Source organism: Phocoena sinus, chromosome 4 (assembly GCF_008692025.1).
Source record: "Phocoena sinus isolate mPhoSin1 chromosome 4, mPhoSin1.pri, whole genome shotgun sequence".
Classification (NCBI taxonomy): Eukaryota; Metazoa; Chordata; class Mammalia; order Artiodactyla; family Phocoenidae; genus Phocoena; species Phocoena sinus.
In genome coordinates this window covers 49,886,364-49,911,201 of record NC_045766.1, presented here as the reverse complement: position 1 = coordinate 49,911,201, position 24,838 = coordinate 49,886,364, and the positions used below count along the sequence as shown (strand labels likewise).

Below are 24,838 nucleotides of genomic sequence, written 5' to 3'. Positions count from 1 at the left end.
AGCAAGGCTATTTCACCCTTCCTGTTGAGCCATTTCCTATGTCCCCTAAATACATTACCCAGAGCTACTTTTCAGCACTCTGGCTCAATTTCTAAAGAATCTCATTTTCTCCAAAGTCTGTTCTATGGTTAATTACGTGCCTTCTCACTACCCTGGGTATAGCCAAGAAATAGGTAGAATGCACCTGTTGTTCTCGAGTTCCATCTGAGATGGAGGCTGGCATTCTATTCACCTCTGAGGAATGTTAATTGCTGATACCAGCATGACAGGTGCAATGAGTAGAAAAATGATCAATGAACTCAACTCACAGAACAGTGGCAGAACTCATCTAGAGACCATGAGAAAACTCCTCAAGAGCTGTAACTTTAATTACTAACAATTGGTCTGGAATTCAATTTGACCCCTGAAACAGATTTTTAAAACACAACACAACATTCTAATTTCTACAATGGTGCCCTGTCCACAGGGGAAAAAAAAGGGAATATGTATAATCCTGTTTTTCATGTTACTATGGAGTCGTTCACTAACCCCAACTGCTTCTCATGGATTGCTTCTCCTCACATTCCTCCCATTCCAGATCTCTACTGTTGTAGTCCTATCTATTTTGAATGATGAGTCACTTCCTTTTCCCCTAGTTTTATACTTTAAAAATCATACTGTTTCTTTAGAATACTTCATAGGGTGAAGCCAACTTCCATATCGGTTCCCTGACTTTTTATCTTCCCCTTTTGGTTTTTTCTTTTACTACCACCCAGCTGTCTAGGGGGAGGGATGTACTAGCTTATTACTTGAATACAGTATCAGATATTGTGTATCTGTTTAGAATATTTTTCATATTTGCATAAGTTTCCTAACTCAGTGATCCCCATATACTACACAATACTATTCATTAAACTCTAAAATATTCCTGGAATAGCTTTGGCAATCGTATTTATTCTGTGTCAGAACTGAGGCATAGAGAAGAAAAAGGAATCCCTGATAAAATGGCAATTGAATTAGGAGGTATAAATGGAAAGATTATACGAACAAATCCTTTGAAAAGAGTCCCTGATTCAAACCTCAGTTCATTAAACCTATAGTGGAGGAAGGGGAAAAAATTTCAGACCAAGAAAAAATTCTATCTTTGAACTTAAAACTGAAGAATTTAAGCCAATCATTCTTTTTTACTTTTCTTCATTTACATGGACTTTCTCCCTTTTGTCCACTTTGTGACCAAACTTAATCCTGAGAGTTTTCTCTATTGTTTAAGGGCACTTCTCTAAAAGTCCCCTCTTACAAGTGCCCCTCTTCCAGAAAGCCTCCTACCCTCAGCTGTTCTCAAAGCCTGGACCCAGAACCATGAACATCAGTATCACCTGGGAACTCCTTATAAATACAAATTCTCAAGACCCATCTCACCTACCCCAGACCTAAATCAGAAACCCTGGGGGTGGTACCAGCAATCTGTTTTAAAACAAGCCCTCCAGGTGATTCTAATCCATGCTAAAGTTACTGGTAACTGTCAGCATCTGAAACAGGATGTAATACCCTGGATTCAGGTATGCTGGGGGGACAACTTGAGCCAAATACCAACCTGTTTCCTGGGCACCTATATCATTTAAAGTATGAGGCAAGATCTATGAAGGGAACAAAGCAATAGTTTCAGCCCAATTCGTCCACAGAGTCAAGTGGAAAGAGTGCTAAAAGCAGCTTCTGCAAGCAGCAAGTTGTAAGATGGTTATTTTCTCATCTCACTTTTTCTGCTTCATCCACCCTGTACAATCTTCACCTATTCTAATCAACTTTGAATTTTAATAGTTTATAATAGGTGAGCCGTTGTGTTTACATCTAACTAAAGGTAAAATAGATCTATTCTCTGCTGAAAGGAATAAACTCAAATTTCTGTTTGATGACCCTTATTTACTACTTACAGAAGTTTATAACAAAAAGAGCCATTTCAATTAATAGGTTCAATAAAGACAACCACCACATACAGTTTATTTATTAAGTATATGATTACAAGATAAACGATCTTTAAGCACTCTGCAAACATTCTTAAAGAAGACTAACATGGATGAACAGACAGGTACACAGCATGTGCAGTGTGATGTACTTGGGAAAACACACCATGAGAATTTCTTAAACTACCCTGAGGGTTAGGTTAACCAGAAATTCTCAGTCTCCACTGCGTATTAAGTTACCTATGAAGCTTTTCGAAACTAATGCCAAGGTCTTGCCCCCAAAACAATCTGACAGTTCCCCTTGGCTTAGACAATCTGACAATTCCCTACAATTAGCCTGGAGGTCAACTTGTGCGTTTTTTTTTTTTTTAAAGTTCCCCAGGTAATTCTGATGTGCAAAAGTTACAAACCACTAATGTTAATACAACCAGCCTTAAAATCCTGAGGTGTTAGAGATGTTCTTTACTTTAAGCATATGATGCAAGAACTATGTCACTCAAAATGTGAATGCTTAACCCACAGAATAAGAAATGTCTTGATCATTGAGAATAAATTAACCAATTAATCTCAGATCTTGGTTTCTAATTCATGGGATAGATAACAAGCCACACTTTTGCTGTACTTTAACATTTTGTGACTATTTCATGCTTACACTCAGGCAATTTAAGTATAAAGGTTTGATTATACTGCCTGAAAAGGCTGTTCTTCCTCAATTGGAGGAGACAAGTTCTAGCTGTGCCAAAGTACACGTGTTGTCTGCAATGCTCGTATCCTGGTACAGCAGGCACAGAAAATTGACACTGCTGGATCTAGCATAAGACACACTGACCGATGTTAAAAGATCCAATCCCAGATAACCAAAATAATCCAACCTCAGACAACAGTTAAAGACTTGGCACTTCAAGCCACGAACAGGCAGAGTTTAATTTGACATCTATATGAGATAATGTGTGAGTGTGTATATCCACTTTACTGAGAACTGCAGAACAAAACATAAAATTCATCTAGTCGATCCTCTAACAGAATAACACTTTCACTCAAAAACACACTAAGAATAATGCTTATATTTATCTTTTTAAGTTTCCACTTCTGTTCCCAAAGACTTTTCTTCCCCTGATGTTTTGCCTCCTCTTCTTATCAGTTTAGCACAGAAATTTTAATTTGCTAGTAACTGGAAGCTTTTTAAATTAAGTGAAAATGTTGAAACTCCTATAGCCAGAAAGATCCCACAAAGCCTGTTAATTCTGGCTCTGCTGCACTGCCATATATAAAGTGTCCATAAAGATGTTATATTTGAATTATGGAACACTTCCATTTTAACTCAGACACAAAAAGACCTGAAGAGTTTTCAACACCTCAACTTTTCTCTCCAATTGCTAAAGGGGGTTGGGGAGTTATATGCAGCCACACAAGAAATGTGGGTATATGCAAAGAACCCCGAACCAGGAGCATAAAGGAAAGTCGCTGATGTGGACAGTTTTTTTGTTTTGTTTTGAATAAATTTATTTATTTATTTTTGGCTGTGTTGCGTCTTTGTTGCTCAGCGCGGGCCTTCTCTAGTTGCGGCGAGTGGGCGCTATTCTTTGTTGCGGTGCGCGGGCTTCTCATTGCAGTGGCTTCTCTTTGTTGCGGAGCACCCGCTCTAAGTGACCAGGCTTCAGGAGTTGTGGTTCATGAGCTCTAGAGCGCAAGCTCAGCAGTTGTGGTGCGAAGGCTTCGTTGCTCTGCCACATGTGGGATCTTGCCGGACCAGGACTCGAACCCGTGTCCCCTGCATTGGCAGGTGGATTCTTAACCACTGTGCCACCAGGGAAGTCCCTGTGGGCAGTTTTGAGGCCAGTTTTCTCCATATTTAGGTGAGTCCAGAAGGAAGTATTAAAACACACTCCCCTTTTACCCAACTGTCTTCATATCCTCAAAAAATAGTGCGCAAAATACCTTCCGAGTCACTGAAAACTCTCCTCCAAGAAGCAATGCCCAAGTCGATGAGCAGAAAAAAAGCACTTACTTAAAGAAAGAAAAAAGTTTGCATTTTTTTATCCTTTTTTGTTAACCCTAATGCTTGTCCATTTAGGACAGAGTGAATACAAAATGTTTAGTTTGTAAACTATTGTTTACACTGTAGGACAAACATTTTTCTAAAGGACCAGATTCCACCTATCTTAGGGAAACATACAACACCTAGTGCATAGCTCACTCCCTCTCTTCAGTGTGTGTCCCACTGGTCAGCAAGTCATGACTATCTCCTAAACATCTCAAATTTCTGTTCCTGCTTCCACACCCACCACCAATGCCCTCACCCAGGCTCTCTTCGCCTCCTGCCTGCCAACTCCATTTACTTCAGTAACCAGACTCATTTACAATTTAACATGTACTCTGTTTATTCCTGGGTCTGACATGGAGTTTCCGGAGAGTTTACTGCTACAGATAAATGCTATAATTTTTAACTACATGAAAACAATAAAATACTAATGAACAATCTAAATTACTTGCTAATGACATAAAAGATAAAGCTGGTCTATCTTTCACTATTAAATAGCCTGAAAAATATTTTCCAAGGTGTTCCCAGCCTACTCCTCACAAAAGAAAAAGGTTATCAAAAGAATGGATATAATGATCACTCCTTCACGCTTTTTACAAGTAAGGGAGCTAACCAATATTTTGGACTTCTTCAGAATTACTGTGTGTTTTTGGAAACAAACTCACACTTGCATTCATTATCTTAATTCGAGGAACGGAGAGTAAAAATAACCAAACTTAATTACTTAAGTACAAAAACAAAAAATTACCTCTGTGAATTAACTATGAGACTTTTCCATGATTTTGACATGATTTTTTAGCAGTAAATCAGGAAATGACTTTCCTCTTTTCTGAGCATCTAGGAGGTGCTGGATAGGCACTGGGATAGAAAGATCATTAAGATTTGACCCCTACCCTTGAAGATCCCTTTACAGACACCTCCAACATGAAATTTTCCGTTTCAAATTGTAAGTGTAAAACACAAAGGTAAAAAATACAGAAAGAATAAAGCAAGAACTAAAAGATTATAAGCTGTGAAATAAAATGTGGTGGACAATTGAGGTAATGTGACAATTAGCTCTTTGGAATTATCTGTCATGCAAAGATCTGTGACATTTAAGGAACTCCAAGCAGTGGTACCCTCAGAAATGACATTTTAACCACTGCTGAACAAGCCTGAAAGACAAAAAGGGCACAGAAGCTAAACTCCCACTGCATAATTTTTAAACATATTATGAAGCAGTACGACTAAAATGTGAAGACATCTGAAAACTCCTAACCAATACCTCAAGTTCACAGAGTCTTCCCTGAAATGCTTTAAACTGACAAGTAACAAAAATAAACGGTGGTTCAACGTCTAACCGTAATGGAGACTGGGAGCCTAATAATGGTTCCTATTTATTGGACCCTTACATTGCCTTAGAAACTGTTCTAAGTGCTTTCTACCCAATATGTCATTTAATCCCCATAGCAATTCTTTAAGACCGATATTATTATTCCAATTCTACAGATTAGGTGTAGATGTAGAGAAGTAACTGCTTTTACGACACACATCTAACATGCAGGGGACTTCTAAGTCAGCCAATCTTACTCAAAAACCCATAATGATCTTACCAATATGCCTTACTGCCTCTTCAGTACTGCCTCAGAGCACGACACATTAAATAAAGACTAAAAGAAGTATGGAATTTAATTGAAATGTGAACGACAAGGCCTAAAGGACGGAAGGCATACCCATAGCGACTACTTTACAGGCCTGTCTGAATATGGTCTCTCAGGCACAGTGTGAGAGTTAACAGCTTATCATCCAAAATAAACGCAACAACTGAAGCTTCAACTACAACAAAACTTACTTTAAATGCATGAAACAGTGGAACCACTGTTTTATCCACAATCCTTTATCTGAACAATACATACATCCCCATAAACCTTCATCTGAAATGTCTGAAATGTTGCCATCACCATCAACCCATGAGAGCAAGCCTACTGTTAAGTAGGCAAAGAAATGGAGGCTCGAACTTTGATAACCAAGTCATTGCCCACAATTGGTTATGGCATCTGTTTCGAACAAAAATAATCAGCAAAGCTGTGTGTACATTACTAGACGATGATGATGATGCTGGTACTTACAATGGAATGTCTCACAACCTTATTGGATAGGTATTCCCACTATCCGCATTTTAAGAGAGGAAAGAAACTGAGGCTAAGAGTCTAACCATTATCTAGCAAACAACCAGGGATTCTCACTACAGAGCCTTCACTCTTAGAACATAACCTTTATAACTTCTAACAATTAAATCACTCAAGCTTTACTTGAAGAAAAAGGCCAAAGAAAGTCTGACAATATAATTTTGTGTAAAGTTTTTGTCCTAATTATGGATATGTAACAATAGCTAAAAACAATCGAGATAAATGGGAAGGGTAGAAAGCAGCAGACACACTGGGTATTTTCCCTTGAGATGGACTCACACTTCCTGGGAAGCAGCATGGTTTGATACTGATGTAACCCAGTCTCATGACATTACTCAGTCCCAGCATGATGACAGCCACACTTATCATCACAGACTTTCCTCCCACCCCCTCCAGAAACTGGACTTTCTGCTCTGGGCCCATCAGTACTCACCGACCCTTATGGAGACTACTCTGGTGGGAAACTTCCAGTTACTCGGCAGCAAGCTATTGTCTGAAAGGGGGCCTATCAGGTCAGCATACAGAACTCCTATTTGCACAAACAGCTATGCATGTCCATGTATGAGAAAAAAGGCAAATCATCATGCCCAAAATAAGGCTCTCAAACATTTCAGAGATCAGGTATTCTCCAAAATGCTAAAAGTGATTTTTCATCAACATTTCATCAATATTACACACACACAGGTAAGAGACTGATTTGTCCCAAATCTAATATTTAAGTTATAAAATGAGCTGGCACGTTGGTGGAATAATTCAGATATTCCTAGAAACTCAGATTCTCTCCGCCTAGAGCCTCACTGGAAACTTATGTACTAAGTCTTACCAAATACAGCTCTGGATCAGTCAGAAAGATGGGCAGGACACTGGGGCTAGCCTGGACAAAAACTCGGTATTTTCAATTCTAAAAGATATTTTCAATTCTAAAAGATTTTCTCAAGTGAGGCCTTAACTGTTCACAGTAACATTTCAGATTAGCGATCCCTCACAAACCCCCAAATGCAAAAGGAAATGACTTTCAAAGCAGTTTCTTGTGTAGAAAAAGAAGATCTCAAAATAAGAAAATTGTAACAGGAAAAAATCTTTTGCCTTATAATACAGACTTTCCATAAGTAATTACATACAGTCAAATAACAATCAGTTACATATTCAATGTAATGAAAGTTTGCAAAGATTCTTAACTATTTAAAGGCAGTCATAGGACAGTAAGTTCACTTTCAAATCACCCAAATAGGGCTTCCCTGGTGGCGCAGTGGTTGAGAGTCCGCCTGCCGATGCAGGGGACACGGGTTCGTGCCCCGGTCTGGGAAGGTCCCACATGCCGCGGAGCAGCTGGGCCCGAGAGCCATGGCTGCTGAGCCTGCGCGTCCACAGCCTGTGCTCCACAGCGGGAAAGGCCACAGCAGTGAGAGGCCCGTGTACCACAAAAAAAAAAAAAAAAAAAAAATTCACCCAAATAGTTTGGACAAAAGACTTGTTTGCAAATTTCAGCCAGGGCAAGGGTTCAATCACTCTTAGGAGACAGACTTCATTTTGCAACAGGTCCTCTTCCTTGGTTGTAAGCCAGTAAAATAGGAATTTCTCACTTATATGCAGAGTTTTCTTTAAAGGCATAGACCATATAGAAGCTTTGCTTGTGAAATGACAGTCTACCTCAGCTTGCAAGCCCTACCTATGACATCACTCAAGTCATTTCTCAATCAACAAAGCAAGAGACAAAGAGAGTCCACTAGGATCTGTCATAAAATTCTTAGAAAGAATGACAGGTCGGTGTTTTAATGTGCCAACCAAGTCTAATAAATGCACATAAAGTACCAAGTGAGAAAAAAAGTAACTTTAAGGTTCCAGTGACAGTCTGGAGTCTGAATATGGCAGGGAGTGGGGTGGGAGACAAACGAGGAGATTCAAAAATGTGGAACGGCTCTCAATGGTGTCATTCACAGGGGCCTGTGAGCAGAGCATGCTGTTCATCAATGATACGGTTCCCACACTCAGTGGGGCAGGGGGACTTAGACACGGAGCTGAACAAGGCTTAAGGAGAGTAAGCAGGAGAGGGAGAAAGTCTCACACTCTGACAGAACCCAAACTACAGCCATCTCAGAGTAAGGCTCTCCTCAAGTTTCCCTCCTGCCATACATTCTGCTGTCATTTCAAGGTCTCTACTCACTTACCACAAATGAGCTGAGTAAATAATCTTTTTAAAGATGTCTAGATTATTCTGGACAAAAAACATTAGTAATCAGATATCTTTAAATATTATTCTTTATTAGAATAATGGTGATTCCCAAGCATTTCACTTTAACCTGTTGTTTGCTGTTATCACCAGGACATTCACCTGTTTTCTTCAGGCTCATGATTTGAAACATAAGTCTTGAAAGACAAAAACTGCAGCATTACTACTGGTTAATATGAAAGTTCTTTAGACTTACACATGTTTTTTTTAAAGGAAACTGATAAGCTTTAATTGTAATGTGATTTGAAATTTGAAACTTCTTCTATAGAGATTTTAAAGGCCCCTAAAAGCACTTAACTAAATATCTTTAAGTTCCCGGCACAATAGTAAAGGTTAAAAGAAAAATCATCACATCGGATGTAATGCCAGAGCTAGTCAAGGGCCTAGTAGTCAGTAATTATTGTCAGGCTGTGTGGCTGGAGGTAGGTAGGGTAGAGGATACACTGTTTCCTGTCACAACTGGACTCAAAGTCTAATTCAAGGGCTAAGGAAAGGTTTACACAAATACCAGATAGTTACATGCAGTGCTACCTCTACCTGCTCCTCCAGGAATGCAGAGAAAGGTCAGAATGGACTGAAATGGTCCGGGGGGAAGGGGGGGACCCCTGCCGAAGGAGAGAGCCCTAGAGCTTAAAGGAAGTGTGGTATTTGTTTTGGCTGAAGCGTTTTACAGGGAGCAGAGAAATGGCCCAGATAAAAAGATGGCATGCATGGACAGGAAGGAAGGCTGCACTGCCAGCACCTCAGCCCAGACAAGGATATGAAAATAATGGGAGAGACCTGCAGCTGCCCTCTATTAATTCCTGAATTTCACCAAAGGAAAAAATTCATATTGATTGCTAAGATTCTTTTTTCCCTTACAATTAGCTCTTTATACACTTTCACCTGGCCTAGGAAAGAAAAATCTTTTGTCTAGGATGCCATAGCTATAGTGCTGCCTCCAAGTAAGAATAAACTATGATCTTCTGTGGCCCCTTCAAGACCTATGATTCATGTTTCATGGAAATATTGAGAAATATTCCATTAGAAATGAATCTGCTTTCACAGCATATTGTATGTTTCCTGTGTTTTTCTTCCTTTATTATCACCAAGGACATTCCCATGAAAACAAAATCTTGTTTTTTCCCCAGAGTAACCATATGCTTTACACTGATGTGCTCCGAATTTCCAGACTGCCTTTTCATGGTACCACAATGAGCTTCTGGGGTCTTTCTAGTGATGTCATAAATGTCCTATAGAGAAAATTATAAGGCTGACAAATTCGACTACAAGCAGAGGGGGTTGACCTCATATGGTGTAATTTCAAAGTTTCCAGGAAGGCCTGCAACCAGCTCCACTCCCTCCCCCTAACCCCACCCCCCAGCCCCCAGCAATTCTTACCGTGCTGGCTAGTGCTGAAATAGCAAAGCTATCAAGCTGACAGTTTCAACCACGGTGTAAGCAATGGGAATGACTTCAAACTTTCCCGGAAGGCCACCACCACCAGTCACCGCACTCCCCTTCCCCGCCGAAAAAACACCTCCCCGTCTGCCGGCTGGTGTTGAAAAAGCACAACTAGAGCTTCATTCTCTTAACTTTAAATACAAATGCTTCTTTTAGAAGTTTCCATTACAATATGACTCAATTTCAGATCCTTTCCTAACCAGTCCTCTACCATTGTACCCCTCCTCTTCCAGCAACTGAAGCTGGAAGTCCCACCTAGAAGCTCAGCCCAACTCTGGGCCCAATCCTGACTCTGGACAGAGATAATTTAAGGACTTCTAAATCAATACTCCCTGTATCAAACTATCCTGCTCCCACTTCTGTTAACAGGGTACCTGTCTTATTCCAAAGACCCAGTCTCCATCATCCACTTTTGCTCTGCAAACCATCTCTATCTCATTCTGGTCACCTGAGTACTCACCTAGCATCCTTCCCAGAATGCTGTTACTCCAGGAATAGGAACCCATCTTGCTCTTGTCACGTGCCCAAGAAAATGGAGTCGATTTGAGTTCATGATTCCCTGACGTAAAGCCACGGAGCAAGGCAATAAAGAGCTCTGCTGTTTCTCACTAGATGACTTTATTATTTTTTTTAACATCTTTATTGGCGGATAATTGCTTTACAATGGTGTGTTAGTTTCAGCTTTATAACAAAGTGAATCAGCTATACATTTACATATATCCCCATATCTCCTCCCTCTTGCATCTCCCTGCCACCCTCCCAATCTCACCCCTCTAGGTGGTCACAGAGCATGGAGCTGATCTCCCTGTGCTATGCGGCTGCTTCCCACTAGCTCTCTATTTTACATTTGGTAGTGTATATATGTCCATGCCACTCTCTCACTTTGTCCCAGCTTACCCTTCCCCCTCCCCATGTCCTGGAGTCCATTCTGTACATCTGCGTCTTTATTCCTGTCCTACCCCCAGGTTCTTCATAACCATTTATTTTTTTAGATTCCATATATATGTTAGCATACGGTATTTGTTTTTCTCTTTCTGACTTACTTCACTCTGCATGACAGACTCTAGGTCCATCCACCTCACTACAAATGACTCAATTTCATTTCTTTTTATGGCTGAGTAATATTCCATTGTATATATATGCCACATCTTCTTTACCCATTCATCTGTCAATGGACACTTAGGTTGCTTCCATGTCCTGGCTATTGTAAATAGAGCTGCAATGAACATTGTGGTACATGACTCTTTTGAATTATGCTTTTCTCCAGGTATATGCCCAACAGTGGGATTGCTGGGTCATATGGTAATTCTATTTTTAGTTTTTTAAGGAACCTCCATACTGTTCTACATAGTGGCTGTATCAATTTACATTCCCATCAACAGTGCAAGAGGGTTGGTTCCCTTTTCTCCACACCCTCTCCAGCACTTATTGTTTGTAGATTTTTTGGTGATGGCCATTCTGACCAGTGTGAGGTGATACCTCATTGTAGTTTTGATTTGCATTTCTCTAGTGATTAGTGATGTTGAGCATTCTTTCATGTGTTTGTTGGCAATCTATATATCTTCTTTGGAGAAATGTCTATTTAGGTCTTCTGCCCATTTTTGGATTGGGTTGTTTGTTTTTTTGATATTGAGCTGCATGAGCTGCTTGTAAATTTTGGAGATTAATCCTTTGTCAGTTGCTTCATTTGCAAATATTTTCTCCCATTCTGAGGGTTGTCTTTTCATCTTGTTTATGGTTTCCTTTGCTGTGCAAAAGCTTTTAAGTTTCATTAGGTCCCATTTGTTTAGTTTTGTTTTTATTTCCATTTCTCTAGGAGCTGGGTCAAAAAGGATCTTGCTGTGATTTACATCATAGAGTGTTCTGCCTATGTTTTCCTCTAAGAGTTTATAGTGTCTGGCCTTACATTTAGGTCTTTAATCCATTTTGAGTTTACTTTTGTGTATGGTGTTAGGGAGTGTTCTAATTTCATTCTTTTATATGTAGCTGCACTATATGACTTTAGATGTGTGAATTAGCCTCTACAGGTCTCATCTTCCTCATGTGTATCTGTCATACCCATTCAATGAGAGAATGCATAAGGCTAAGAGTTGAATAAATATTAGCAATGATAGGGATGTTAATCACAGTGAAAGGATAATAACAACTTGTGTTGGAATTTATAAACATATTGCCTATTCCCACATTCTATGCTGATATGCTCTGCCTACCTGGAGTGAAGCATTCATTAACTCACACTGGAACTCAGATGAAGGGGGGGATGAGAGCACCTGGGCTGAGTGGCTGCCAGTTATGCATGAGTGGCCAACAATGGGTCTGGACTGGGGTTCCTTCCAGTTCCTGCAGTTGATCCTATTGTCCCAGGGCCTCCCAAGCCCTAGCAAACCACTTGGGGTTCCAGGTCACCCTCATCCTGTCCTGTGTCATTTCAATTAGTTGGGCCAGGTACCAACATGTCCAAATAAAGATAACCACAGTACCTGGGTGTTCAGAAGAGAACAAAGAATAGGAAGGCTCAGTAAGCCAAAGATAAATGGCTCTACAATTCTTTAGTGAATGGCATTTTTTTAAATCACTGAAAGGGGTGTTAGTGTCACTTATCTCCAAGTACCATCATGAATAAATACAAAGCTTCCATTGTGGACAGAGCAATATACTTGCTAAATTCCCTGCAGAGTATACCAGTTACGAACTGGACCCACAAAAAGTGAGGAAGAGGCTAACTAGATGAACACACACACACACACACACACTCTTCAGACACCAAAAGCAAAAGCAGGTGGCATGAAAAAGTGGATTTTATATATGTTGATCCGTTCAGCAATTTGCTTTTATAGACTCTATTACACATACTCAGTTGTAGAGGGACACAGTCTTCTAGCCAAAGCATAAGGTTCCAATGTTACCATGACCAGAAGCTCAACTATTTTCTTACTGAACTGGAAACATCAGCTTCATTCTATGTAGGTAAAATAACTTTTCATCTAGTTTTACTAGTGTGATTTTCTTTTTTAAGATACAGAGTGAATCTTGGGGTTTTATTTGTTGATAATATCTGTTACAGTTCTACAAGTAGGTAGAAGATTCTGTAACCCATACTATTTTAAAATATTTTTCTCTCTTCTTTTACCTGAAGTTCCTTTGTGTGATCTATCACTGAAGACTAGGTTTGGTTTTTAAATGGTTTAGAACACCAAGATCAATTTCAGGGACACAATGAATGCGATCAGAAAAAAATCATTAATAAAATGGTTAAATCATTTCAGATTAACTGCAATTAAAACTCACTAGGATTCTAGCCTAATGAGTTTTAATTGTTTTCCTAAATTTTTGTTCTTATAGTTACAAAAACAAGTAATGAAACGACACAGCAGCACACCATACGAAAGATCAACAATACGAAGATCAACTTTTTCCATGCAGCTCATTATGGAAAACTAAAACTAAAGGGCATTTCCCTTCATTTTCTTTATATATTGGTGAGCAAGCCCAAGTATTAAAGTAAGACCTCTGGTCAGATTCCAGTCTAATCAATAACCTAGTATTGAACTCAATTACAGGCCAATTTACCATTTGCCCCATAAGCCCAATCACTGCCAAAAAGAGCTGTCACACAGTGCCCTCCAACACAGCAGTATTTGTACACTAACTCCATATCTGGATTGATCTTCCTACACAGAACCCCATATGGATCAGAGTACCTAAGCGTCTTTCTTTCCTTAGTGAACTATAGAGAAGAGGCACCGGTATTACACAAACTAGAAATTAACTGAAATGCCCTAGGAGCGGTACTTAAAGAACTACACCCAAGGAGACTCACCTACTCCTGGAGCTTATTTAGATAACAAGACTCTGGACTCTGAGCTGATGCTGTACTGGAATAAGACTTTTGGAGATCTTAGGAGGGCGTGTCTTGCATATGGGAGAGACATGAATTACTCAGGGCCGAGGGCGGACTGTGGTGGGCCGCTTTCTAAAAGTTGGCTGCTGGTATTCATACTCTGTGTAATCCCCTTTCTGGAGTGGGCTGGACATACCACTCCCTCTTGCCCTTTAGTCCCTGCTCCAATGAAGCTGCCATAATGTAAGCACCCCCATGGAGAGGCCACTTAGCAAGGAACAGAGGGAAGCCGCCTGCCACTAGCCCACAAAAAAACCTAAATCCTGCCAACAACCACTCAGCCGAGCCTGGAAACAGACTGACACTCTGACATGCCTTACAGTGACTGCAGCTCTATCTAGCCCACACCTGGATTTTAGCATTTCGAGAGGCCCAGAGCCATAGGACACAGCTAAGCTGTGCCTAAATTCCTGACCCACAGAAACTGTAGACAAGAACTGTTTTAAGCTACTAAATTTAAGTAATTTGTTACTCAGTAATAAATAACAGATATTTAATACATATTTTTACCCCTAAAAGCATCATTTGGATAGCATCACAATATGTATTTGAAACTTTTACCTAATTTGAAAAAGTACTTGCTGTTCTCATCTGGAATTTTAAGCTCTCTTAATAATCTCTGCATTTTTCAGGACTACCCAGTTCCATAATATATGAAAACAATGCAAGTTTTCCCAAGTTTATTTAATTCACTTAAAAGTCAATAGAATACTCAAGATATTTAACTTCGTCACTTATATATCACAGGCCCACATCAGCATGAAGGAGCCCCTAATGAAAGCAAAAACAAAAAAATCCAAGATAAATTTTACTTCTAGAAAATCACATGCAGACTCAGAGATAAACTCTACTTCTATAAAATAATAAATAAAGGAAAACTTCTTTGATTAGAAGGCTTGCAAAGAACTTCCTTACCTTGAATGCACTGAAGTGTTCCATCCTCCGCTCTTATTGTAAAAGTCTCACCTGGATTAACTTGAACGAGAATAACCTGCCAAAATAACACAGTAATTTCAATTTAATACTCTTCAACGGTTTCATTGCCTAAATTTACGTACTAGATAAGTATGTGGCACAGAATCTTGTATAAACACAAAACTTAGGATATATCTTAGATATGGTTCAAATTGGAGGGGGCTAAGTTCATGCATTTGAATTTAGCTAAGTGAATTCTCCTGCGTTGCTTATGCTATATAACAAAAAAAAAAAAAAAAAACCCAATGTTAAGATACCTTTTCTTTCAAACAATTCCTTTTTTTCTTTCACTAAACCAGAAACAACAATTAAAGAAGAAAAAGAACCAGAAACTATAACTTACAGTGGAAAATTGAAAGAGAAATGAGTTTCTGACCTAACACTGTTGCATACCATTCCCAAGTTATCTATTACTGACCTGACTCTACTGTGTAACAACAGAAAGCAATTTATAAGAAAAATGTTTTTTGGGGAAGAAAAAGCCTGTATAGAACCTGGAAATAACAATGAACAGTATAAAATAAATATTACAAATAAGACCCAACACACACACAAATTTTTGAATCTATTACCTAAATGTCAGTGTTTTAGTCATATAACATAGATATTTAGTTATCAGAAGACAACTTCCGAAAGACTAAACCACGGATGCCATGGCAAAGTATGTTCTTTTAAGAACCTCAGTTTTAAGTTCTAATCTCATTTAGTTCCTTTAGATAACAAAAGTAAAAAAAAAAATCACTAATTTATATTTAAATATAAATTAAAGGACATAACAAAGCTTAAAAAACTGTAGTTAAAAATTACCAGGTGCGCTACCTGGGTTCTTTGGTGGGGCTAATGGCGAAGTCTGGGAGGGCTCATGCCAAGGAATAAATACTTCCCAGAACTTCTGCGGCCAGTGTCCTTGTCCTCACAGTGAGACACAGCCACCCCTGCCTCTGCAGGAGACCCTCCAACACTAGCAGGTATAACGTGCATATAAATAAAGTCCACAGATCAGAAGAATGGAGCTTGAAGAGCTTATAGAAATGTATACATTCATATACTCACAACACAATCAAATATAAATTATTCTCAGCACCCTACAAGACCCTTGCCCCTCCTATTCAGTACCTCTCCCAAACAGGGACTTCCCTGGTGGCGCAGTCGTTAAGAAGCCGCCTGCCAGTGCAGGGGACATGGGTTCGAGCCCTGGTCTGGGAAGACCCTACATTTTGCGGAGCAACTAAGCCCGTGTGCCACAACTACTGAGCCTGCGCTCTAGAGCCCGTGAGCCGCAACTACTGAAGCCCACACGCCTACAGCTCATGCTCCGCGACAAGAGAAGCCGCCGCAATGAGAAGCCTGCACACCGCAACAAAGAGTAGCCCCTGCTCGCCGCAACTATCGAAAGCTTGCGCGCAGCAACAAAGACCCAATGCAGCCAAAAATAAATAAATTTTTTTAAAAACCTGATTAAGGACAATGTTGAATAGAAGACATTCTTCTCTTGTTCATGACCATTGTGACCATGCCTGTCAGCGGGAAAGCATCAGTTTTACCATTAAGTGTGATGATAGGTGTGTGTGTGTGTGTTTGTGTGCTTTAATAATCCTCATCAAAACATACATGTATTTAAAAAATCATGAATAAGTATTAAATTTTACCTATTGAAATTTAAAAAAAAATTAACATGTGCAACATTAACACTATTAAAATAATGACTGTATATTTCTAGAAACTGGAAGGATGTCACTGTCACATTCATCTTATAGTTCTTAGAGCAAGCCTTGTTCCTCCCTGCCTCAAAACCATCAAGCATACTGTTCCCTCTGCCTGCAATGCTCTCTCTGCACTCCTTCATCTCTGCCCACCTTATTCCTTCCTCAACCAGCTAACGCCCATTCATCCTTGCCAGATTAAGAAGTGGTATTTGACTCTCAGGACAGGCCAGGTCTTGTAATATGTGTTCTCAAAAAACAAACAAAACTCTACTCCTTCCTAAAATTTACAATTGCAATTAATTAACTAAGGAATTATTTTTGTGTCTGTCTTTCCTTTAATCTAGGCTCTGTAAGGGCAAGATCTGACACAGAATAAGTGCTCAAGAAATATATTTACTGGACAGATTGGTTCAAGATGGCAGAGTAGAAGGACGTGCTCTCACTCCCTCTTGCGAGAACACTGGAATCACAACTAACAGATGAACAATCATCGACAGGAAGACACTGGAGCACACCGAAAGAGATACCCCACATCCAAAGACAAAGGAAAAGCCACACTGAGATGGTATGAGGGGCACATTCATATTAAAATCAAATCCAATAACTGCTGGGTGGGTGACCCACAAACTGGAGAACACTTATACCACACAAGTCCACCCACTGGAATGAAAGTTCTGAGCCCCACGTCAGGCTTCCAAACCTGGGGGTCTGGCAACGGGAGAAGGAATTCCTAGAGAATCAGACGTTAAAGGCTAGGGGGATTTGACTGCAACACTTCGACAGGACTGGGGGAAACAGAGACTCCACTCTTGGAGGGCACACACAAAGTAGTCTGTGCTTAGGGACCCAGGGGAAGGAGCAGTGGCCCCACAGGAGACTGAACCAGACCTACCTGCTAGTATTGGGGGGGGGGGGGTGTCCTGCAGAGGCGGGGGGTGGCTCTGTCTCTCCATGAGGACAAGGACACTGGCAGCAGAACTTCTGGGAGGTACTCCTTGGCATGAGCCCTCACACAGTCTGCCATTAGCCCCACCAAAAAGCTGGGGTAGGCTCCAATGTTGGGTCTTCTCAGACCAACCAACCAACAGGGAGGGGACACAGCCCCACCCATCAGCAGGCAAGTGGATTAAAGTTTTACTGGGCTCTGCCCATCAGAGCAACACCCAGCTCTAACCACCACCAGTCCCTCCCATCAGGAAAATTGCACAAGCCTCTTAGATAGCCTCATCCACCAGAGGGCAGACAGCAGAAGCAAGAACTACAATCCTGCAGCCTGAGGAACAAAAAGCACATTCATAGAAAGACAGACAAGATGAAAACGCAGAAGGCTATGTACCAGATGAAGGAGCAAGACAAAACCCCACAAAAACAACTAAATAAAGTGGAGAGAGGCAACCTTCCAGAAAAAGAATTCAAAATAATGATAGTGAAGATGATCCAGGACCTTGGAAAAAGAATGGAGGCAAAAATCAAGAAGATGCAAAAAATGTTTAACAAAGACCTAGAAGAATTAAAGAATAAACAAACAGAGATGAACAATACAAGATGTGAAATGAAAAATACACTAAAAGGAATCAATAGCAGAATAACTGAGGCAGAAGAACGGATAAGTGACCTGGAAGACAGAATGATGGAATTCACTGCTGCAAAAGAGAAGAAAGAAGAAAGAATGAAAAGAAGTGAAGACAGCCTAAGAGACCACTGGGACAACATTAAATGCAAGAACATTCGCGTTATAGGGGTCCAAGAAGGAGAAGAGAGAGAGGAAGAACCCAAGAAAATATCTGAAGAGATTATAGTCGAAAACTTGCCTAACATGGGAAAGGAAAGAGCCATCCAAGTCCAGGAAGCAAAGAGAGTCCCATACAGGATAAACCCAAGGAGAAACACTGCGAGACACATAGTAATGAAATTGGCAAAAATTAAAGACCAAGAAAAATTACTGAAAGCAGCAAGAGAAAAACAACAAATAACATACAAGGGAACTCCCATAAGGTTAACAGCTGATTTCTCAGCAGAAACTCTACAAGCCAGAAGGGAGTGGCATGATATACTTAAAGTGATAAAAGGGAAAAACCTACAACCAAGATTACTCTACCCAGCAAGGATCTCATTCAGATTTGATGAAGAAATCAAAAGCTTTACAGACAAGCAAAAGCTAAGAGAATTCAGCACCACCAAACCAGATCTACAACAAATGCTAAACGAACTTATCTAAATGGGAAACACAAGAGAAGAAAGGAACCTACAAAAACAAACCCAAAACGATTAAGAAAATGGTAATAGGAACATACATATCAATAATAACCTTAAATGTGAATGGATTAAATGCTCCAACCAAAAGACACAGGCTTGCTGAATGGATACAAAAACAAGACCCATATATATGCTGTCTACAAGAGATCCACTTCAGACCTAGGGACACATACAGACTGAAACTGAGGGGATGGAAAAAGATATTCCACACAAATGGAAATCAAAAGAAAGCTGGAGCAGCAATACTTGTATCAGATAAAATAGACTTTAAAATAAAGAATGTTACATGAGAAAAGGAAGGACACTACATAATGATCAAGAGATCAGTCCAAGAAAAAGATATAACGATTATAAATATATGCACCCAACATAGGAGCACCTCAATACATAACGCAACTGCTAACAGCTATAAAAGAGGAAATCGACAGTAACACAAGAGTGGAGGACTTTAACACCTCACTTACACCAATGGACAGATCATGCAGACAGAAAATTAATAAGGAAACAAAAGCTTTAAATAACACAGTAGGCCAGCTAGATTTAATTGATATTTACAGGACATTCCATCCAAAAACAGCAGATTACACCTTCTTCTCAACTGCGCATGGAACATTCTCCAGGACAGATCACATCTTGGGTCACAAATCAAGCCTCACTACAGTTAAGAAAACTGAAATCATATCAAGCATCTTTTCTGACCACAACACTATGAGATTAGAAATCAATCACAGGGAAAAGAAATGGAAAAAAACACAAAGACATGGAGGCTAAACAACATGTTACTAAATAACCAAGCAATCACTGAAGAAATCAAAGAGGAAATCAAAAAATACGTAGAGACAAATGACAATGAAAACACGATGATCCAAAAGGTATGGGATGCAGCAAAAGCAGTTCTAAGAGGGAAGTTTATAGCAATACAATCCTACCTCAAGAAACAAGAAAAATCTCAAATAAACAATCTAAACTTTCACCTAAAGGAACTAGGGAAAGAAGAACAAACAAAACCACAAGTTAGCAGAAGAAAAGAAATCATAAAGATCAGAGCAGAAATAAATGAAATAGAAACAAAGAAAACAATAGCAAAGATTAATAAAACTAAAAGCTGGTTCTTTAAGAAGATAAACAAAATTGATAAACCTTTAGCCAGACTCATCAAGAAAAAGGAGGAGAAGAATCAAATCAATAAAATTAGAAATGAAAAAGGAGAAGTTACAACAGACACCACAGAAATACAAAGCATCCTGAGAGACTACTACAAGCAACTCTATGCCAATAAAATGGACAACCTGGAAGAAATGGACAAATTCTTAGAAAGGTATAACCTCCCAAGACTGAACCAGGAAGAAATAGAGAATATGAACAGACCAATCACAAGTAATGAAAATAAAACTGTGATTAAAAATCTTCCAACAAACAAAAGTCCAGGACCAGATGGCTTCACAGGTGACTGCTATCAAACATTTAGAGAAGAGCTAACACCATCCTTCTCAAACTCTTCCAAAAAATCGGAGAGGAAGGAACACTCCCAAACTCATTCTATGAGGCCACCATCACCCTGATACCAAAACCAGACAAAGATACTACAAAAAAAGAAAATTACAGACCAGTATCACTGATGAATATAGATGCAAAATTCCTCAACAAAACACTAGCAACCAGAATCCAACGACACATTAGAAGGATCATACACCATGATCAAATGGGATTTATCCCAGGGATGCAAGGATTCTTCAATATATGCCAATCAATCAATGTGATACACCATATTACCAAACTGAAGAATAAAAACCATATGATCATCTCAATAGATGCAGAAAAAGCTTTCGACAAAATTCAACACCCATTTATGATAAAAAATCTCCAGAAAGTGGGCACAGAGGAAACCTACCTCAACATAATAAAGGCCATATATGACAAACCCACAGCCAACATCATTCTCAATGGTGAAAAACTGAAAGCATTTCCTCTAAGATCAAGAACAAGACAAAGATGTCCACTCTCACCACTCTTATTCAACATAGTTTTGGAGGTCCTAGCCACGGATATCAGAGAAGAAAATGAAATAAAGGGAATACAAATTGGAAAAAAAGAAGTAAAACTGTCACTGTTTGCAGATGACATGATACTATACATAGAATCCTAAAGCTGCCACCAGAAAACTACTAGAGCTAATCAATGAATTTGGTAAAGTTGCAGGATACAAAATTAATGCACAGAAATCTCTTGCATTCCTATACACTAATGATGAAAAATCTGAAAGAGAAATTAAGGAGACACTCCCATTTACCCTTGCAACAAAAAGAATAAAATACCTAGGAATAAACATACCTAGGGAGACAAAAGACCTGTATGCAGAAAACTATAAGACACTGATGAAAGAAATTAAGGATGAAACAAACAGATGGAGAGATACACCATGTTATTGGATTGGAAGAATCAATACTGTGAAAATGACTATACTACCCAAAGCAACCTACAGATTCAATTCAATCCGTGTCGAATTACCAATTGCATTTTTTACAGAACTAGAACAAAAAATCTTAAAATTTGTATGGAGACACAAAAGACCCCAAACAGCCAAAGCAGTCTTGAGGAAAAAAAAGGAGCTAGAGGAATCAGACTCCCTGACTTCAGACTATACTAAAAAGCTACAGTAATCAAGACAATATGGTACTGGCACATAAACAGAAACATAGATAAATGGAACAAGATAGAAAGCCCAGAGATACACCCACGTACCTATGGTCAATTAATCTATGACAAAGGAGGCAAGGATATACAATGGAGAAGAGTAGGTCTCTTCAATAAGTGGTGCTGGGAAAACTGGACAGCTACATGTAAAAGAATGAAGTTAGAACACTCCCTAACAGCATACACAAAAATAAAGTCAAAATTGATTATAGACCTAAATGTAAGACCAGACACTATAAAACTCTTAGAGGAAAACGTAAGAAGAACACTCTTTGACATAAATCACAGCAAGATCTTTTTTGATCCACCTCCTAGAGTAATGGAAATAAAAAGAAACAAATGGGACTTAACGAAACTTTAAAGCTTTTGCACAGCAAAGGAAACCATAAACAAGACGAAAAGACAACCCTTAGAATGGGAGAAAATATTTGCAAACCAATCAACGGACAAAGGATTAATCTCCAAAATATATAAACAGCTCTTGCACTCAATATTAAAGAAACAACCCAATCCAAAAATGGACAGAAGACCTAAACAGACATTCCTCCAAAGAAGACATACAGATGGCCAAGAAGCACATGAAAAGCTGCTCAACATCACTAAGCATTAGAGAAATGAAAATCAAAACTACAGTGAGGTATCACCTCACACCAGTTAGAATAGGCATCATCAAAAAATCTACAAGCAGGGGAGGAGCTTCAAGATGGCAGAAGAGTAAGACACTGAGATCACCTTCCTCCCCACAAATACATCAGAAATACATCTGCATGTGGAACAACTCCTACAGAACACCTACTTAACGCTGGCAGAAGACCTCAGACCTCCAAAAAGGCAAGAAACTCCCCACGTACCTGGGTAGAGCAAAAGAAAAAAGAAAAAATAGAGACAAAAAAATAGGGACGTGACCTGCACCAGTGGGAGGAAGCTGTGAAAGAGGAAAGGTTTCCACACACTAGGAAGCCCCTTCGCGGGTGGAGACTGCGGGTAGTGGAGGCGGGGAGCTTCGGAGCCACGGAGGAGAGCACAGCAATAGGAGTGCGGAGGGCAAAGCGGAGAGATTCCCGCACAGAGGATCAGGGCCGACGGGCACTCACCAGCCCGAGAAGCTTGTCTACTCACCCGCTGGGGCGGGCAGGGCTGCGGGCTGAGGTTCGGGCTTTGGTCGGAGCACAGGGAGAGGACTGGGGTTGGCGGCGTGAACACAGCCTTCAGGGGGTCAGTGCACCAAGGCTAGCCAGGAGGGAGTCCGGGAAAAGGTCTGGAGCTGCCAAAGAGGCAAGAGACTTTTTCTTCCCTCTGTTTCCTGGTGCACGAGGAGAGGGGATTAAGAGCGCTGCTTAAAGGAGCTCCAGAGACGGGTGCGAGCCGTGGCTATCAGGGTGGAACCCAGAGACAGGCACGAGATGCTAAGGCTGCTACTGCAGCCACCAAGAAGCCTGTCTGCGAGCACAGGTCACTATCCACACCTCCCCTCCTGGGCGCCTGTGCAGCCCGCCACTGCCAGGGTCCTGTGATCCAGGGACAACTTCCCCAGGAGAACGCACGGCACGCCTCAGGCTGGTGCAACTTCATGCTGGCCTCTGCAGCCGCAGGCCCGCCCCACATCCGAACCCCTCCCTCCCCACGGCCTGAGTGAGCCACAGCCTCGGAATCAGCTGCTCCTTTAACCTCGTCCTGTCTGAGGGAAGAACAGACGCCCTCAGGCGACCTATATGCAGAGGCGGGTCCAAATCCAAAGCTGAACCCCAGGAGCTGTGCGAACAAAGAAGAGAAAGGGAAATCTCTCCCAGCAGCCTCAGGAGCAGCGGATTAAATCTCCACAATCAACGTGATGTACCCTGCAGCTGCGGAATACCTGAATAGACAACGAATCATCCCAAATTGAGGAGGTGGACTTTGGGAGCAACAGTATATATATATATTTTTTTCCCTTTTTCTCTTTTTGTGACTGTGTATATGTATGCTTCTGTGTGTGATTTTGTCGGTATACCTTCACTTTTACCATTTATCCTAGGGCTCTGTCTGTCCGTTATTTTTTTTTAATTACTTTAAAACTTTTTTTTCTTAATAATTGTTTTTTATTCTAATAAATTTTTTCTTTTACTTTACTCTTTTATTTTATTTCATTTTATCTTCTCCCTCCTCCCTCCCTCCCTCCATCCCTCCCTCCCTCCCTCCTTCCTTCCTTCCTTCCTTCCTTTCCTTTCTTTCTTTTCTCCCTTTTATTCTGAGCCGTGTGGAGGACAGGCTCTTGGTGCTCCAGCCAGGCATCAGGGCTGTGCCACTGAGATGCTAGATCCAAGTTCAGGACATTGGTCCACAAGAGACCTCCCAGCTCCACGTAATATCAAACGGCGAAAATCTCCCAGGACTCTCCATCTCAACATCAAGACCCAGCTCCACTCAACGACCAGCAAGCTACAGTGCTGGACACCCTATGCCAGACAACTAGCAAGACAGGAACATAACCCCATCCAGTAGCACAGAGGCTGCCTAAGATAATAATAAGGCCACAGACACCCCAAAACACACCACCAGACGTGGACCTGCCCACCAGAAAGACAAGATCCAGCCTCATCTACCAGAACACAGGCACTAGTCCCCTCCACCAGGAAGCCTACACAACCCACTGAACCAACTTTACCCACTAGGAACACACACCAAAAACAACAGAAACTACGAACCTGCAACCTGCGAAAAGGAGACCCCAAACACAGTAAGTTAAGCAAAATGAGAAGAAAGAGAAACTGCAGATGAAGGAGCAAGGCAAAAACCCAACCGACCTAACAAATGAAGAGGAAGTAGGCAGTCTAACTGAAAAAGAATACGGAATAATGATAGTAAAGATGACCCAAAATCTTAGAAATAAAATAGAGAAAATACAAGAAACATTTAACAAGGACCTAGAAGAACTAAAGAGCAAACAAACATTGATGAACAACACAATGAATGAAATTTAAAATTCTCTAGAAGGAATCAATAGCAGAATAACTTAGGCAAAAGAACGGATAAGTGACCTGTAAGACAAAATAGTGGAAATAACTACTGCAGAGCAGAATAAAGAAAAAAGAATGAAAAGAATTGAGGACAGTCTCATAGAACTCTGGGACAACATTGAACGCGACATTCGGATTATAGGGGTCCCAGAAGAAGAGAAAGAGAAAGGGACTGAGAAAATATTTGAAGATATTATAGCTGAAAACTTCCCTAATATGGGAAAGGAAATAGTTAATCAAGTCCAGGAAGCACAGAGAGTTCCACACAGGATTAAATCCAAGGAGAAACACGCCAAGACACATATTAATCAAACTATCAAAAATTAAATACAAAGAATAAATATTAAAAGCAGCAAGGGAAAAACAACAAATAACACATAAGGGAATCCCCATAAGGTTCACAGCTGATCTTTCAGCAGAAACTCTGCAAGCCAGAAGGGACTGGCAGGACATATTTAAAGTGATGAAAGGGAAAAACCTACAACCAA

At 40.3% G+C, this 24,838-nt stretch overlaps 1 protein-coding gene across 1 annotated transcript in view; it reads right to left on the bottom strand.

Moving 5' to 3' along the window:
* FNDC3B (fibronectin type III domain containing 3B) overlaps positions 1 to 24,838 on the bottom strand; it is a 358,693-nt gene that overhangs the window by 239,209 nt on the left and 94,646 nt on the right. The window contains 1 exon segment of the mRNA XM_032630063.1: positions 14,639 to 14,714. Within this exon segment, the coding sequence (XP_032485954.1) occupies positions 14,639 to 14,714 (76 nt within the window).